Genomic DNA, 19,560 nt, shown 5'->3' on the forward strand with positions numbered 1-19,560 from the left:
TGTTCATGTTTATAAATGTCCTTGTACAAACCAAAAAATATTTATATATAGATTACCACATAATTTCATTCACAGTATGTATTTATCATTGCTAGTAGCTGAAGTACACGCAGACTATTTTTGTAAAGAAATTATTTTCTTTGTGTAGAACAGAAAATATTTATTAGTATAATAATTGTATAAGACGGTACTTTCTTCCACAATTTTAACCTCATATATAAAATTGATAAACTCAGTCAGTCAGGCATCACTCCCTAATCAAAGTGGAGGTATGTGAAGGGGTGGAGGTTGCATTGTCAAGTGAATGACCAGCACATAGTTTAGTAAGAAATGAACAGCTGTATTACTTCTGTATACATTTGTGAACAATCCACTTGTACACTTATGGTTATTAAGCAGAAAAGTATCAAAGCACACATTATTGTCATGAAGAATGCATACTGCATCCATCTGCAGCGCTATATATGTTTTGTTTAATGAAGGTTGAACTGAAAGGAAGTAAAAACTTTCTTTCAATTGCTACATTTGTGTGTGCGTGTACAGCTATTGCTTCTGTTCCTACCCGAAAAAAATTCATAGACTGTTATATGAAACTACAACATAGGTATGCAACCCATAACAGTTTAAAGTACAACCTAGACTGAAAGTGTATGGCAAGATTCCAGACAACACCCCTTTACCAAACAGACAAGCTGTGCAACTCATATAAAAGTGTAACAATTTGAAGGAAGATGCAGTCCTCCTCTTTAACTTGCATTAAAGGAAATATTGGCACGGTATAAGAATTCCGATGTGAATAAATATTTAAAAAATAAACAGGTACACAAAGCAAGTGCAACAGTAACTGAAATGTCCTACAGAGTTACTAGTAGCCATATCAGAAATGTTAAGTGAAAAAGGTAAGATGCAGGTAAAGAACAATGGTCTTATGTCTTCTCTATCTAGCTGAAGAGGAAGTTGAGTATAATCGTGGACAAGAATGTTGGAGAATTAAAAGACTGGCTGAAGGTATTTTGGAGAATTAAAAGACTGGTTGAAGGTACTAAGTATGAATAAACTAATAAATGTTTTCTATCTTTAACTGATTTCATTATTATATATAACTGCAATATTTATAAAGAATGATAATAGAAGGATTAAAAGCACTTTCAGTAAAGTATTTTAAAAGAACCCTTCTCAGGCAGAAATATCAAATGTTTTACCACTTCTTATGCTACTGTAAGTAGACTGCAAATTTAAACTCCACCAACACTTGATAGCAATACACTCATTGTTTCCATGTATGCATAAGCATTTCCTGTACAAATAGTTCATTAATGATTTAAGAAAAATAAAACTGACTAATAATAACTTGAATGATGAGTAACATTATGTGTGAATTTATTGTATGCATTTCTTCTCTGTCTCACCCCCTTTTTCCTCTCTTTTTCTAATTTTAATTACCAGTTGTGAGTCACAAGCTTAATTTCTATCCCATTTCTGTTCATTTTTTACAGAGCCAAACTCCTCAGCAGCAACACAGCTGTGTGCCTCCCAGGTTAGGAAATGTCCATCTTCTGCTCATGCAGAGATGTCTTCAGAGAGTTGGGGCTGTGGCACCAGTCCCATAGGCACCCTGAAACTTGGCAGTCTTGTTAGCCTCAGTAAATGGGGGCTTTGTGACTTGGTTGAGGATATCATGGGGCAGGTCATAGACAGACATCTTCAATCGAGGTTTCTCTGCAGTGGGCAGAAGACTCGCTGTCCCAGTTGACGCCAATCACCATGCTACCATAGGCTCCTCTGCCTCCTCAACATTGGGCCCTCCACTGCAGCACCATCTGGCAGAGGAAAACTTTGAAGCCTTGTGGATTGGGAGAGTTTTTTGGGCCACACTCCTCTTCATCCTCTTTCTTTCCTTACCCTCTCTCCTTCACCCTCTTATCTACTTCCCACCCATACTAACCTCTTATATAAACAAAATTGAAAAAATAGGGGGTCTATACCCCAACAAAATACATAATATCCTTCTACTTCCACTCCCACCTGCTTAAGTACAACCATCTTGATATCATCTGTCTGTGTTTCCCTCTTTGTTGTCTCTTCCCTTTTTCAATTATTTCCTATCTCTCCTTTCCCATTCTTTTAAGAAAATCATCAGGCTGTCCAAATAAGGATACAGTAAACTCTCAGTTAGCCGGAACTCAAGCTACCAGAACTCTCAATCAACCAGAAAAATAATCAAAGCAATACAGTACAATTTTCATGTGTTGCACTTTCTGCCCCCCCCCCCCCCCAGAAACATACCTTACATTTTTAGAGTTATAAAAAGGAAGACAGGAATAAATTCCCTCTCACCTCAACCTAAGAACAAGTAAAACGAAACAAATAATATAGGTACAGTATTAGTTAGGCCTATTTTTAACAGTAACTCTCAAGCAACCAGAAACTACAGTTATCTGTCATCTACCAATCCCCATGGGTGCTGGTTAACTGAGTGTTTACTGTACCTCTATAAAAAACATTTTAAAATTATTTTTTTAAATATTCATAATAAATGCTGCAAAGTCTGCCACTTGCATTTACTCTTTCAGGCGAGACTGCACCAGGCTAAGTCCATCTGCAATATCAGAGTATATATGAATTTTAAGTCTTTCTTTCACATCTTTCACACAGTTCTTCACATAAACTTAATAGTTAACTTCAACTAGTTTACATTTTGCCAGAAGCAGAAGTGCTTATCAAAATGCCGTTGCATTTTCTTATTCAGTGTGAATAAGCTGCCCTTCCTGCATTTGCGTATAGGCATAGTAGTGCTCTTCGCTGATAACCGCTATGCAAGTGTGAAACACAGGACTATGAATACCACCCAGGAGCTCATTTTGATGTGTAACAACTGGATGAGATGCACAGCCAGTTCTCTGGCAGTTTAATGAAATCTAAGATAGGATAATAAAAATATTACAGAGGGGATAATGGAATGAGAGCTGCACAAGATACATTGTTTCACAGATAATTACTAAGCTATCAGTCTGCAGATTGTTACAAGTCTAGCCAATAACCAGACATTAGATTCAAATTCTGTACCTTGTGGCTGTGAGGTTAAGACCTTAGCAATAATACCAGCCCTCCTACCATTGCTTGGTTAACTTAATATAAAGTAAAACTATATGTCTAGTACATTTCCGTCCCAACACTGACTAAGAAATCACACTGAACTAATACACATAAGAGCAAGAAATAACGACAACTTCAAAAATTAATACAGGACTTGATCTAAAACCATCCCAGTTGTGAGTCACAAGCTTAATTTAATTTGTTGCTCATTGAAAGTTATGTAAATTTAATGGAGTCTGACTGCATTATACACCTTTGATTTGGTGTATGTGACCGAATGCATTACAAAACTGAATTTGTTGCCGCACCTTCTCTGACATGAGGTAGTTAACCTGGCACTTACATCAGGGAGCTGTAAATATGAAACTTCAAAGGTGAATTGTATAATTTCCGATGCATGTTTGCATAAATTATATAACTATGTACAAGTTATATATCTTCTTTGAGGTGCAGTCATGTCTATAAACAAAATCACATTTACTGTGCAGTGCTAGATAAAACAATCCTCCTTTTTCTTGAACTAGATGGAAAAAAATAGCCCATTAGAGGATTTGTAGTTCATTGACATTTAGCATACCCTTGATGACTTACGACAGATCATCAAGAGATTTCTTACGGCACCCAAAGTGTTGATTAGTCTCCAGCAAATAGACCTTGAAGAGAGCTATGCTTTTGTAAAGCCTCTTATTAAATGTCGGGATGCATTAACTCCTCCAGATTCAGTAAACAGCAGGAAATGTCTTGTTCACACAAAAAAGTTATCATAGTAAATCATGGTGCAGCACAACTTGCCCTTCGCCGATGAGCTGAGCATACCTCTCAACTGTCCAGATTTTCACAGAATGTCTGGATTTTTGCCTCATATTTTCAGTCTGTTCCAAATAAAATTTGTAGTTTTGTGGTAAATCATTGAGGATTGAAGTCACAAAATAATGACAGACATTTGAGTTTCAGACTTCATATCCTTAATGTTAATGCAACACTTGTTATTCTAGCAACTTAGCTTATAAAAGCAGCATTTAAAATATGTCCCTATTTTTGGGCCTTTGTTCCCCCATTATTTTTGGCTCTGTCCAGATTTCATGTACCAGGAGTTTGAGAGGTATGGAGTTGAGTGTACTGTAATGTCAGTTATTAATTCATAGTCATCCAAATTTCTGAGCAGCATCTCACTACTTAGGAATTTCATCCATTTGCAGCTGGAACAAGTATGCAGCAGAATAACTTCATATGCTGTTGAGATGACCACATGCAGGCACTGACTCCCCCCCCCCCCAGTCCAAGGACACACACCACTGACACTCATTACAGCAGTTCCCGCAGTCATACACCCACTTACATACTGTCTGAGTGATGTCACACACACACACACACACACACACACACACACACACACACACACACACACACACACACACACACCAAATCTTTATGGAATATCTGTGCAGCCATGGCTCTCAACCTCTTTGAGCAAGAAATCTGGACAAAACCATAATGAAGGCCCAAAAATCGGGACATTTTTTAAATATTGTTCTTACAAACTTAGAAAGTCGATAGAGTAACGGGTTTTGCATTAGCATGAATTTTCTGAAGAGTATGAGTTTGACTCTCAAATGTCTGTCATTATTTTCTGACTTCAGTCCTCAAAGATTTGGCAATGATTTTATAGAAAACCACAATTTTATGAGAAACAGGCCAAAAATGTGAGGCAAAAATCTGGGCATACTGAGAAAATCTGTGCAGTTGAGAGGTATGTGCAGGGTGAAGTGGCTCTGATTTAGCCTGCACAGATTCCAGCCACTGAAATGCTTTTGGCTCCCTGCCATGCTCAGCACTTGTGTAATTCAGCCATGCATGAATCCCACATTTTATATGCCATTTAAACAGGAAGCACACTAGGATGGTCATTTACATATACCCCATCATAGACTACTACATTAGCATGTTGTGCTCCAAACTTTGCTGCCCAAAGCATACAGCGGTGGTTCAAGGGCGGAAGGTCTATGAATTGCAATGGGCTTGTGAAGTTTGCAAGACAGTTTGAACTCACCTTGCATTCTTCACTGGTCATACTCTGGACTCGGTTAAACAATCCAACTCAAACACTTCACTTTTTAAATTAGGTTCAAATTGTGTTCCACAAGGGCAGGACTATCCTGCCTTTTTTGGGATTGGTTAGGACCATTCAAATAGACAACTCTGATGAAAAATTAGTTTTACTATAGCTTATAACAGAACTTATAAATGTATTCTCACAGTTTGGAACATAATGCTGGTCTAAAAATTTTGCTTATACAATATGTTGATTGATCTCAACGTAACAATTCTGTTTACTGTGTTTATAACATGCACAATTTCACACATAACATGCCATTCATGAGTAGTATCTGAATCACATTACTAATTGTTAATTGGATGCTATAAAGTTTAATGTCATTGTACAACATTAACAATTAAAACTATAATCAGCAATCAGTATTTATATCTATCATTGTATGGAATGCAGACAGCTTTTACCAATAAGGAGCAGATGAGTATGTTTCTATTTTTTCAGTGCTTTTGGCAAGTAGGCAATTCAGTTAGCTTTGCTCACTACTTTCTGTTTGTACACTGAGGATCCATGTATAGTGTCTGCAGTGTGACATGATGTAGCTTGACCGGTACTTTTAGACTGCAGGAAAGAAATTGGTACTTACCTTGAGTGCTCTTCCTTTTGTTTCTATTGGGAGAGTAAATGCTGAGAGAGAACAGAGAAAACAGACCACAGCAAACAAAGTAAGGCCTCCTATTACAGACTGAGCTATGAGAACCTGTAGTAAAGGAGAAACCAATATTTTACTAGCTGCTATTCAAATGTATACAGTATATTCTTGTGAAGTATAACACTCTACAGTTGTCTGTTTCTACATACTAAACATCCTAATCAGACTGTTTAGAATTACCCAGAGCATACAGTACAAAGACAAAAGCAATATCTGTTAAATTACTATTTATTTTTACGTTTGTTGCAGAGAAATCATAAAAGGCCAGCACTTAGTCACATTCGTGCAGTGATATACTTATGAACATATAACTAAAAGAGGATTGTAGTTGGGTCTCTGATCCTAACCTGTTTATTATGTGTTCGAGATATGGAGGCCAAAACGTGACCTTGAGAGAGAAGCTCGAGAGGTGAATCTTGGCATCCATATCAAGAACACATAATAATAAGTTACTCTTGGAGAGCTGATAATTTTTTGTAGTGCATAGAGATTTATCTGCTCCATGTACTTGTAGTTACAGAAATACTAGTTTTGAAACCAGTGAAGTAGTTGGGAAGCACTGTAAGACAAACAGCAGGATATGTTCTTATGTATTCCATTTCTAAGAGAAGCTACTGGTTCCTAAATACTTTTGAGTGGCTGTAATGTAAATAGCAGGGAGAAATGGAGATGAAATGAAGCCGTGTTCTGCTGCTGTTGTTTACCTGAGTGCACTTTCAGCTTTTAATGCCTTGTGTTAGACATAATCTTAACACATAAGCATCCCGATAAGTGATAAGCATTATGATTGGGTCTTGCCCTAGAGTAGCCTTGATCCAGGGTGTCTTTTAATTAATTTTGGAGAGTAATAATAGTGCTCTAAGCACTACAATTCGTTTTTAGTACAGAACTAGGACCCTTCAATATTCTGACCAGTAGCTTATTCCCTGCATTGTCCCACATAAGGTAGTGTAGGTTTCAATGGTTTAGTTCTGAAGGCAGTGGGGTTTTGAATAGTTTTCTTCATTCTGGATTACATGCATGTACTTTAAATTACTGTATTGTTCATGGTTTCAAGTTACCAGTTTAGAAGCAAACAGTGAATTTTTTTCAGCCATTAACAGCATACTGAAAATCAGAAAAATAACCGCATTGAAGTGCTGGTATTTATTTTCAGAATGCTACACTTCTGACTGATGTAATAACATTATTACAGCATGTTATATGTAACTAGCACAACTTTCTTCTGGCCGTCTGAGATGTCATCTGATAGACTTGGGTCTATATTAGAAGAAGGAAATGACAAAGTCGACATGTAAAACCCGAAGTCTGAAAACAGTGAAGTTAAAGAACAGCGATTTTTTTCCCCAGGGAAAAAAAAATCGCTGTTCCAAAAAAAAAAAACAATTATAAATACAAAATAAAGTGAGATCGCACCACAGTGGAGAAAACAGCAAAATCCTGAGAACAGACCAGCTCGTTCTAATATAGACCTGCCAGACTTTACTACACTGACCACTGTGTCCCTTTAGCACTCCTGCCTATAATGGACCACACAATCAAGGCAGTTAGGCAGACTCTATGGGATCAGGGACTTCCTGCTCTCAGAAGTCATGCTTTCTGGTCATCTATCTTTGTCCTGGAGGGACACTAAGCCTTGTTCCAGAGATGACTCCAGGATCAGTAGTGATGGAAGGATGGTCCAGTTGAAGTGAAACTTGCCAGAAGTGTTTCCATTGAACTCCCATTAACCTCACACAGGACAACAGCATGCCTCTGCATTAGGCAGCCTCTTCCATGCGTAACAAGCCTGTGTATGCGTGACACCTGCCCAGTGTTTGGAACCCTCACACTCCAAGCTCTTGTTCTCTGTTGCTCATTGAGAATAGAAAGCTGACAGAAACTGACATCAGCTCAGTGCTGTGGACTGAATGAAAACCAGTCTCCTTTTACAGTACAATTCAATAAGGGGACATCTTCCATATGTATCAGTAGTCCAGTTTAAACTTCGAAATGTCTCACTACAGGAATGTCAAAGTCCTGTACCAGATACATTTACAGTCAATACTTTTCTCATCTGTAACACATCTGATGCATTGTGCATTTAAGTACCCCATAAGGATAAGCATGCATGCAGGATATTATGTGATTCTGTCTTTCTCTTCAGTTAATGCCAGGATAATTTAAGCATATGGTTGTACTGTTACTGGCTATGTGGTATATGATTCTGTAATGCTAGGAAGCAATCCTGATCCCTATTATTATGAACAAAAGAAACTCAGGAGACAGAACACGTTCATTTATACATTTAATTTCATTCACATGCAACATCTGCCAGCTGATTTTGTTACTGTAATGTGTGATTTAGGTAGCGATACCCATTTCATTCAATGTGCATAACAAGAGAATATAGCAAAGACATTTCTCTCTCCTAATTACATCACCACACAGTGAGAAGTACAAATACTAGGTAAAAATGATATACAAGATGAATATGTATGCAGAAACTGAAATAGTTTGTATTTTAATTTAGATTTCATTTTTTTAATAGCTACAGCAGTCTTGTACTTCATTAAAACACAAAACTCTTATTTAGTTACTTGTCAGTGCATTGTTTTATGCATAATGTTTATACGACAGAATTTCGAGGGAGCTGAAATGGGAGACTGGAGACAAGTACAGGGAATGACGTGAAAAACAATAAAGAGGATCATGCCAACACTTAGGGAAATGAGAGAAGCAGAAAAATTACAGCATAGAGAGGAAAGATGGCCTTGAGGATCAGAAGGAAGATGAAGCAGGCAGTCTATGTAAATGAAAGGGCATTTCATGAATGAGGAGAGAGGAAAGGAATAGAGGCAGTAGGATGGAGAAGCTAGAAAAGAGCTACAAAGGCAGGAAAGTCGAAGATTACTCTAGAGAAACATTTTGCACACTGAAATAAAGGGAAGGATGAAAGGAACTTTTAGATATCTACAGGAAAGAAGGAATATTAAGACAGAGTTGTATTTGTGTATGTTTGTTTAGTATGTGGGTGGACTGGTACATGAACCTTTTCAGTCACTACCTGGGCGACAAGGCAGTAATGCTGGAACAAAGGAATTGCAGTGGTAAAGGATTACACATGAAATTAAATCACAATGATTACAATGCATAATAAAATGGGCACAAGCTCAATGCCAAGAAATGTATTGTTATCCCCTTTGGGAAAAAACATGTTTCCATGAATTACCATATAGGTGGCAGTACACTAAACACAGAAAGTGTGATAAGAGACTTAGGGACACAGGTGGACAGTGGTCTCACCTTCGATATCCACATCGCCACAACAGTCAGGAAATCCTTCTGTGTGGCATACCTCATCACGAAGGGCTTTTCATCCAAAAAAAAGGAGGTCATTGTCCCACTGTACTCATCCCTCATTAGACCCATTATAGAATACAACGCCCCATTTGGTATGTACCTCTCAAGACATCTGCAACAACTGGAAAGGCCTCAGAAATACCTCACTAAAAGAATCACAGGCCTAAAGCAGATGCCCTATGCTGACCACCTTAAAAAACTCCAGCTATACTCTGTCGCATATCGTCTACTCAGAGGCGATCTCTGCTTAACATACAAGGCCATGTCAAACCCAGAGCTGTTGGACATGCTACACTTAAAGAAATCCCAATCCCTCAGAGCTACACGCTCCAGGGATCTAAACCTTGTCATCACAATAAACAAAACATGCTGGAGGGATAGGTTCCTGACCCAGAGACTCCCCAGACTCTGGAATAGATTGCCCATACATGTCAAGCAGAGTGCCTCTTTGGACCTCTTCAAGAGGAACCTTGACGATTGGATGGGAGAAAGGAAATTCACCCCAGGGAACATGTCAGTCGCCCTGCTAGACAGGGGTCCAGGAAAGAAAATAATGTGGGAAGAAATAGCCAGGGAATTGTTATGGCTAGGCTTGTATAGGCCCTAGGGCTGATAGCCTAGTACCAACCTATGAACCTATGAACCTATGAACCTATAAAACAGAACTGGATGAAGTAAGCCAATAATATCTTAAAGAGTGACCGTTCTTTTAAACCAATCAACTTGTTCGGAGATATTCAAAGCATTGTCAGCAGCCTAGAATGCATTTAAAGGCAAAAGCGAGAAAGAAACACACAGACAAAAAATGCTATGACTAGTTTACATATATGCATAATAATAATTGTGTTAGACCATCTGAATCACCAGGTATAATGCTTGCATAACTCATTCACTCCAATGGAACTTAGGAAGTTTGCACTTTAACTTCCAAAGGACAGAGCCCAAGCCTTTCAACAGAATCAAATTATGTCCTCACATTTCAAACAAATGTGCATATCTATGGAACCAGAGGTGTTATGAAAGAAGTATAAATTGCATGCTCTTCAGCACAAACTATTTTATAGTAGTAGTATTAGAGGTGTCAGAAGGAGGGACATGCAGATGCACCTGGAGACATCACTCAGATGTAATGAGTTAAGTGGGAGTTATCCTGTGTATGAGAAGCAGACATCCTTAAATTCTTGTGACAAGTGTTTTTTTTTTTCGTTTTCTCTTGAATACAGAATTATTAACACTGGTCAAGGAGGGAAGAGGTGCAATGATAAGGAAGAGAAAAATCCTTAAAAAATTCTCCACTTCCAGTTTCATAAAAGAAAACAAAGGATGACTGTAACCATTGGAAGGGAAAGTAGCAGTATAATATGACACTCAGTCACTATCTTTCTTCACAGAGCAGAACCTGCGGTCACTACATCAGACCCTGATTTTGCAGCAGCTCTGTCACAAAGCCCTACATCTATAAGGTTACTGAGACTTTTGTCATTGTTTTTTAGCCTGTGGTCATTACATCTGACCCCGATATTGTAAGAGCTCTGTTACAAAGCCTTACACATACACGTTTACTGAGACCTTTGTCATTCTTTCATAGTCAGCAATCACATCTCACTCTAATATTACAGGAGCTCTGTCAAAAACACCTATACCTGAGACAATTGTCGTTCTTTTAAAGCCTGCAGTCACAACATCTGACTCTGATATTGCAGGAGCTCTGTCACAAAGTCCCACAACTAGAAGTTAACTGAGACCTTTGGCATTGTTTCGTAACCTGCAGTCAGTATATCTGACCCTGATACTGCAGGAGCTCTGTCACAAAGCCCTACACCTACAAGTTTACCGAGATCTTTGTCATTGTTTCATAGCCTGCAATCAGTGCATCTTACCACGATATTGCAGGAGTTTTGTCACAAAGCCCTACACCTACAGGTTTACTGAGACCTTTGCCATTGTTTCATAGCCTGTGGTCACTACATCTGACCACAGTACTGCAGGAGCTCTGTCACAAAGCTGTATACCTACAAGTTTACTAAGACTTTTGTCATAGCCTGTGGCCACTACATCTGACCCAGATGTTGCAGGACCTCAGTTGCAAACTCTACATCTACAGGTTTACAGATATCTTTGTCATTCTGTTATAGCCTGCGGTCACATCTGATCCCAATATTGCAGGAGCCCTGTTACAAAGCCCTACAACTACAAGTTTACTGAGACCTTTGCCATTCTTTCATAGCCTGTGGTCACTACATCTGACCCCGATTTTGCAAAGGCTCTGTCAAAAAGCCTACACCTACAAGTTTACTGAGACATTTATCATTGTTTTGTAGCCTGTGGTTACTGCATCTGACCCAGATATTGTAGAAGTTTTGCCACAAAGCCCTAAGTCTACAAGTTTACTGAGACATTTGCCATTCTTTCATAGCCTGGGCTCCCTACATCTGACCCCGATATTGCAGGAGCTCTGTCAAAATCACCTACAAGTTTATTGAGACCTTTTGTCATTGTTTCATAAACTGTGATCACTACATCTGACCCCGATTTTCCAGCAGCTCTGTCACAAAGCCCTAAACCTACAAGTTTAACGAGAACTTTGTCATTCTTTCATAGCCCACAATCACTACATCTGAACCTGATATTGCAGGAGCTCTGTCACTAAGCCTACACCTACAAGTTTACTGAGACTTTTGTCATTGTTTGACAGTCTGTGGTGAATGCATCTGACCCTGATATTGCAGGAGCTTTGCCAGAAAACGCTAAACCTACAAGTTTACTGAGGCATTTGCCATTCTATCATAGCCTGTGGTCACTACATTTGACCCCGAGATTGCAGGAGCTCTGTCACAAACCCCTGCACCTGCTAGTTTATTAATACTTTTGTCATTCATTCACAGCCTGTGGTCACTGCATCTGATGCAGATATTGCAGGACCTCTGTCAGAAAGCCCTTCACTTACAAGTTTACTGAGACCTTTGTCATTGTTTCTTAGCCTGTGGTCAGATGTGATGCCGATATTGCAGGAGCTCTATCACAAAGCACTACACCTACAAGTTCACTGAGACCTTTGTCATTCTTTCATAGCCTGTGGTCACTGCATCTGACCCCAATGTTGCAGGAGCTCTGTCAAAATCCCTACACCTACAAGTTTACTGAGACCTCTATCATTGTTTTTTAGCTTCTGATTAGATGTGACTCTGACATTGCAGGAGCTCTGTCAGAAAGCACTACACCTACAAGTTCACTGAAACCTTTGTCATTGTTTCATAGCCTGTGGTCACTACATCCCGCACCGATATTGCAGGACCTCTGTCTCAAAGCCCTACACCTGCAATGTTACTGAGACTGTTGTCATTGTTTCACAGCCTATTGTCACTACATCTGACCATGATATTGCTGGAGCTCTGTCCGAAAGCCCTAAACCTACAAGTTTACTAAGACCTTTGTCATTGTTTTGTAGCCTGGTATCACTACATCTAACCTTGATATTGCATGAGCTATGTCACAAAGTCCTACACCTACAAGTTTACTGAGATTTTTGTCTTGTTTTGTAGCCTGTGGTCATGGCATCTGACTGTGATATTGCAGGAACTCTGTCACAAAGCCCTACACCTACAAGTTTACTCAGACCTTTGTCATTTTCATAGTCTGCAGTCATTACATCTCACACAGGTTTTGCAGAAGCTTTGTCACAAAGCCCTGCACCTACAAGTTTACTGAGACATTTGCCATTCTTTCATAGCCTGCAGTCATTACATCTGACCCCGATACTGCAGGAGCTCTGTCACAAAGCCCCACACCTACAAGTTTACTGAGACTTTGGTGATTGTCTCATAGTTTGTGGTCACAGCTGACCCAGATATTGCAGGAGCTCTGCCACAAAGCCCCATCTGTGCAAGTTACTGAGACTACTGTCAGTGTTTCATAGGCTGCGGTCACTACATCTGACCTCGATATTGCAGGAGCTCTGTCACAAAGTTCTACACCTACAAGGTTACTAGCAGTTTTGTCACTGTTTCATAGCCTGCAGTCACTGCATCTGACTCTGACATTGCAGGAGCTCTGTCACAAAGCCCTATATCTACAAGGTTACTTAGACTTTTGTCACTGTTTCATAGCAGGTGGTTACTACATCTGTCTCCAATATTGCAAGAGCTGTGTCACAAGGCTCTACACCTACAAGTTTACTGAGACCTTTGTCATTCTTTCCTAACCTGGGTCACTACATCTGGCCCCGATATTGTAGAAGCTGTGTCAAAAGCCCTAAACCTACAAGTTTACTGAGACTTTTGTAATTGTTTTGCAGCTTGTGGTCAGATGTGATTCTGATATTGCAGGAGTTCTGTCATAAAACACTACACCTAGAAGTTTACTAAGAGCATTGTTATTGTTTCGTAGTCTGCAGTCACTACATGTCACCCTGATATTGCAGGAGCTCTGTCAGAAAGCCCTACACCTACAAATTCCCCGAAACCTTTGTCATTGTTTCATAGCCTGTGGTCACTACATACAACCCAGATATTGCAGAAGCATTGTCACAATGCCCTACACCTACTGAGACCTGTGTAATTCTTTTATAGCTTGTGGTCACTAGAACTAACCCCGATGTTGCAGCAGCTCTGTTACAAAATCCTATACGTTTATTAAGACTTCTTATTCTTTCATAGCCTGTGGTCGCTAGATATGACCTAGATATTGCAAGGAACCCTGTTACAAACCCCTACACTTGCAAGTTTACTGAGACCTTTGTCATTCTTTTGTAGCCTGTGGTCACTTCACCTGACCCTGATATTGCAGGAGCACCATCAAAAACCCTACAGCTACAAGTTTACTGAGACTGTTGTCGTTGTTTTATAGTCTGTGGTCACTACATGTAACCCTGATATTGCATGAGCTCTGTCAGTAATCCCTATACCCACAAGTTCACTAAAACATTTGTCAGTTTCATAGCCTGCGGTCACTATATACCGTCACTATATACCACCCCAATATTGCAGGAGCACTGTCACAAAGCCCTACACCTACAAGTTTACTTAGACTTTTGTCATTATTTCATAAACTATTGTCACTACATCTGATCTAGATATTGCAGGACCTCTGTCACAAAGCCCTACAATTACAAGTTTACTGAGTCCTTTGTAATTCTTTCATAGTCTGCGGTCACATCTCACTCCGATATTGCAGGAGCTCTGTCACAAAGACCTACATCTACAAGTTTATGGAGACCTTTGTCATTCTGTTATAGCCTGCAGTCACTACATCTGACCCCGGTATTGCAGGAGCTCTGTCAAAAACCCTACACCTAGAAGTTTACTGAAATGATTGTCTTTTATTCATTGCCTGTGGTCACATCTGATCCAATATTGCAGAAACTCTGTCACAAGCCCTACACTTACAAGATTATTGAGACCTTTCTCATTCTTTTATACCCTGCGGTCACATCTCACTCTAATATTGCAGGATTTCTGTCACAAAGACCTACACTTACAAATTTACTGAGACTTTTGTCATTCTGTTTTAGGCTGCAAGCACTGCATCTGATTCCAATATTGCGGGAGCTCTGTTACAATGCCCTACACCTACAAGTTTACTGAGACGTTTGTCATTCTTTCATAGCCTGTGGTCACTACATCTAACCCTGATACTGCAAGAGGTCTGTCAAAAAGCCTGCACCTACAACATTGCTGAGATTTTTGTCATTGTTTAGTAGCCCGAGATCAGTACATCCAACTGCGATATTGCAGGACCTCTGTCACAAAGCCCTAAATCTACAAGCTTAGAGAGACCTTTATCATTGTTTCATAGCCTGCGTTCATGGCATCAGACACTGATATTGCAGGAGCTCTGTGACAAAGCTCTATGCCTTCAAGTATACTGAAACTTTTGTGATTGTATCATAGACTATGGTGACTACATCTGTCCATGGTATTGCAGGAGCTCTGTCACAAAGCCTTATGCCTACAAGTTTACTGAGACCTTTGTCATTGTTTTGTAGCCTGGGGTCACTAAATCAGACCCGGATATTGCAGGAGCTCTGTCACAAATACCTACATCTACAAGTTTACTGAGACGTTTGCTATTGTTTCATAGCCTGCAGTCACTATGACTGACCATGATATTGCAGGAGCTCTGTCACAAAGCCTTACAACTACAACTTTAGTGAGACCTTTTTTATTGTTTCCTAGTCTGTGGTCACATGTGACCCCGATGTTGCAGGACCTCTGTCTCAAAGCCCTACACCTGCAATGTTACTGAGACTGTTGCCATTGTTTCACAGCCTATTGTCACAACATCTGACCACAATATTGCTGGAGCTCTGTCAGAAAGCCTTACACCTACAAGTTTACTAAGACCTTTGTCATTGTTTTGTAGCCTGGGGTCACTACATCTAACATTGATATTGCAGGAGCTCTGTCACAAAGCCCTACACCTACAAGTTTATTGAGATTTTTGTTTTATTTTGTAGCCTGTGGTCATGACATCTGACTGTTATATTGCAGGAATTCTGTCACAAAGCCCTACACCTACAAGTTTACTCAGACCTTTATCATTGTTATAGCCTGCAGTCACTACATCTCACACAGGTTTTGCAGAAGCTTTGTCACAATGCCCTGCACCTACAAGTTTACTGAGACATTTGCCATTCTTTCATAGCCTGTGGTCATTACATCTCACCCCAATACTGCAGGAGCTCTGTCACAAAGCCCCACACCTACAAGTTTACTGAGACTTTGGTGATTGCCTCATAGTTTGTGGTCACAGCTGACCCAGATATTGCAGGAGCTCTGCCACAAAGCCCCATCTGTGCAAGTTACTGAGACTACTGTCAGTGTTTCATAGGCTGCAGTCACTACATCTGACCTCGATACTGCAAGAGCTCTGTCACAAAGCTGTACACCTACATGGTTACTGGCAGTTTTGTCGCTGTTTCATAGCCTACAGTCACTGCATCTGACTCTGACATTGCAGGAGCTCTGTCACAAAGCCCTATATCTACATGGTTACTGAGACTTTTGTCACTGTTTCATAGCAGGTGGTTACTACATCTGTCTCCAATATTGCAGGAGCTGTGTCACAAGGCTCTACACCTACAAGTTTACTGAGACCTTTGTCATTCTTTCCTAACCTGGGTCACTACATCTGACTCTGATATTGCAGAAGCTGTGTCAAAAGCCCCACATCTACAAGTTTACTGAGACTTTTGTAATTGTTTTGCAGCTTGTGGTCAGATGTGATTCTGATATTGCAGGAGTTCTGTCATAAAGCACTGCACCTAGAAGTTTACTAAGAGCACTGTTATTGTTTCGTAGTCTGCAGTCACTACATGTCACCCTGATATTGCAAGAGCTCTGTCAGAAAGCCCTACACCTACAAATTCACTGAAACCTTTGTCATTGTTTCATAGCCTGTGGTCACTACATACAACCCTAATATTGCAGAAGCATTGTCACAATGCCCTACACCTACTGAGACCTGTGTAATTCTTTCATAGCTTGTGGTCACTACAACTAACCCCAATGTTGCAGCAGCTCTGTTACAAAATCCTACATGTTTATTAAGACTTCTTATTCTTTCATAGCCTGTGGTCGCTACATATGACCTAGATATTGCAAGGAACCCTGTTACAAACCCCTACACTTACAAGTTTACTGAGACCTTTGTCATTCTTTCATAGCCTGTGGTCACTTCATCTGACCCTGATATTGCAGGAGCACCATCAAAAACCCTACAGCTACAAGTTTACTGAGACTGTTGTCATTGTTTTATAGTCTGTGGTCACTACATGTTACCCTGATATTGCATGAGCTCTGTCAGTAATCCCTATACCCACAAGTTCACTAAAACCTTTGTTAGTGTTTCATAGCCTGTGGTCACTATATACTGTCACTATATACCACCCCAATATTGCAGAAGCACTGTCACAAAGCCCTACATCTACAAGTTTACTAAGACTTTTGTCATTATTTCATAAACTATTGTCACTACATCTGATCTAGATATTGCAGGACCTCTGTCACAAAGCCCTACAATTACAAGTTTACTGAGTCCTTTGTAATTCTTTCATAGTCTGCAGTCACATCTAACTCCGATATTGCAGGAGCTCTGTCACAAAGACCTACACCTACAAGTTTATGGAGACCTTTGTCATTCCGCTATAGCCTGCAGTCACTACATCTCACCCGATATTGCAGGAGCTCTGTCAAAACCCTACACCTAGAAGTTTACTGAGATGATTGTCTTTTATTCATTGCCTGTGGTCACATCTGATCCAATATTGCAGAAACTCTGTCACAAGCCCTACACTTATAAGATTATTGAGACCTTTCTCATTCTTTTATACCCTGCGGTCACATCTCACTCTAATATTGCAGGATTTCTGTCACAAAGACCTACACTTACAAATTTACTGAGATTTTTGTCATTCTGTTTTAGGCTGCAGTCACTACATCTGATTCCAATATTGCAGGAGCTCTGTTACAATGCCCTACACCTTCAAGTTTACTGAGATGTTTCTCATTCTTTCATAGCCTGTGGTCACTACATCTAACCCTGATACTGCAGGAGGTCTGTCAAAAAGCCTGTACCTACAACATTGCTGAAATTTTTGTCATTGTTTAATAGCATGAGATCAGTACATCCAACTGCAATATTGCAGGACCTCTGTCACAAAGCCCTACACCTACAAGCTTACAGAGACCTTTATCATTGTTTCATAGCCTGTGTTCACTACATCAGACACTGATATTGCAGGAGCTCTGTGACAAAGCTCTATGCCTTCAAGTATACTGAGACTTCTGTGATTGTGTCATAGACTATGGTGAATATATCTGACCATGGTATTGCAGGAGCTCTGTCACAAAGCCTTATGCCTACAAGTTTACTGAGATCTTTGTCATTGTTTTGTAGCCTGTGGTCACTACATCAGACCCTGATATTGCAGGAGCTCTGTCACAAATACCTACACCTACAAGTTTACTGAGACTTTTGCTATTGTTTCATAGCCTGCAGTCACTATGTCTGACCATGATATTGCAGGAGCTCTGTCACAAAGCCTTACACCTACAAATTTAGTGAGACCTTTTTCATTGTTTCCTAGTCTGTGGTCACATGTGACCCCGATATTGCAGGACTTCTGTTTCAAAGCCCTACACCTGCAATGTTACAGAAACTGTTGTCATTCTTTCACAGCCTATTGTCACTACATCTGCCCACGATATTGCTGGAGCTCTGTCAGAAAGCCCTAAACCTACAAGTTTACGAAGACCTTTGTCATTGTTTTGTAGCCTGGGGTCACTACATCTAACCTTGATATTGCAGGAGCTCTGTCACAAAGCCCTACACCTACATGTTTATTGAGATTTTTGTCTTATTTTGTAGCCTGTGGTCATGCCATCTGACTGTGATATTGCAGGAACTCTGTCACAAAGCCCTACGCCTACAAGTTTACTCAGACCTTTATCATTTTTATAGTCTGCAGTCACTACATCTCACAAAGGTTTTGCAGAAGCTTTGTCACAAAGCCCTGCGCCTACAAGTTTACTGAGACATTTGCCATTCTTTCATAGCCTGCGGTCATTACATCTGACACCAATACTGCAGGAGCTCTGTCACAAAGCCCCACACCTACAAGTTTACTGAGACTTTGGTGATTGCCTCATAGTTTGTGGTCACAGCTGACCCAGATATTGCAGGAGTTCTGCCACAAAGCCCCATCTGTGCAAGCTACTGAGACTACTGTCAGTGTTTCATAGGCTGCGGTCACTACATCTGACCTCAATATTGCAGGCGCTCTGACACAAAGCTCTACACCTACAAGGTTACTGGTAGTTTTGTCACTGTTTCATAGCCTACAGTCACTGCATCTGACTCTCACATTGCAGGAGCTCTGTCACAAAGCCCTATATCTACATGGTAACTGAGAAGTTTGTCACTGTTTCATAGCAGGTGGTTACTACATCTGTCTCCAATATTGCAGGAGCTGTGTCACAAGGCTCTACACCTACAAGTTTACTGAGACCTTTGTCATTCTTTCCTAACCTGGGTCACTACATCTGACCCTGATATTGCAGAAGCTGTGTCAAAAGCCCTACATCTACAAGTTTACTGAGACTTTTGTAATTGCTTCGCAGCTTGTGGTCGGATGTGATTCTGATATTGCAGGAGTTCTGTCATAAAGCACTACACCTAGAAGTTTACTAAGAGCATTGTTATTGTTTTGTAGTCTGCAGCCACTACGTCACCCTGATATTGCAAGAGCTCTGTCAGAAAGCCCTACACCTACAAATTCACTGAAACCTTTGTCATTGTTTCATAGCCTGTGGTCACTACATACAACCCTAATATTGCAGAAGCATTGTCACAAGGCCCTACA

General features: G+C 40.1%; 1 protein-coding gene across 1 annotated transcript in view; it reads right to left on the bottom strand.

Annotated features, from left to right (window-relative positions):
- The window catches only part of SVOPL (SVOP like), a 716,183-nt gene that overhangs the window by 27,658 nt on the left and 668,965 nt on the right, over positions 1-19,560 (bottom strand). Inside the window, exon 15 of the mRNA XM_044087938.1 lies at positions 5,793-5,906. Coding sequence (XP_043943873.1) covers positions 5,793-5,906 — 114 coding nt within the window. The remainder of the gene's footprint in view (positions 1-5,792; positions 5,907-19,560) is intronic.

Source organism: Protopterus annectens, chromosome 11.part0 (assembly GCF_019279795.1).
Source record: "Protopterus annectens isolate FY-2018-M chromosome 11.part0, PAN1.0, whole genome shotgun sequence".
Classification (NCBI taxonomy): Eukaryota; Metazoa; Chordata; order Ceratodontiformes; family Protopteridae; genus Protopterus; species Protopterus annectens.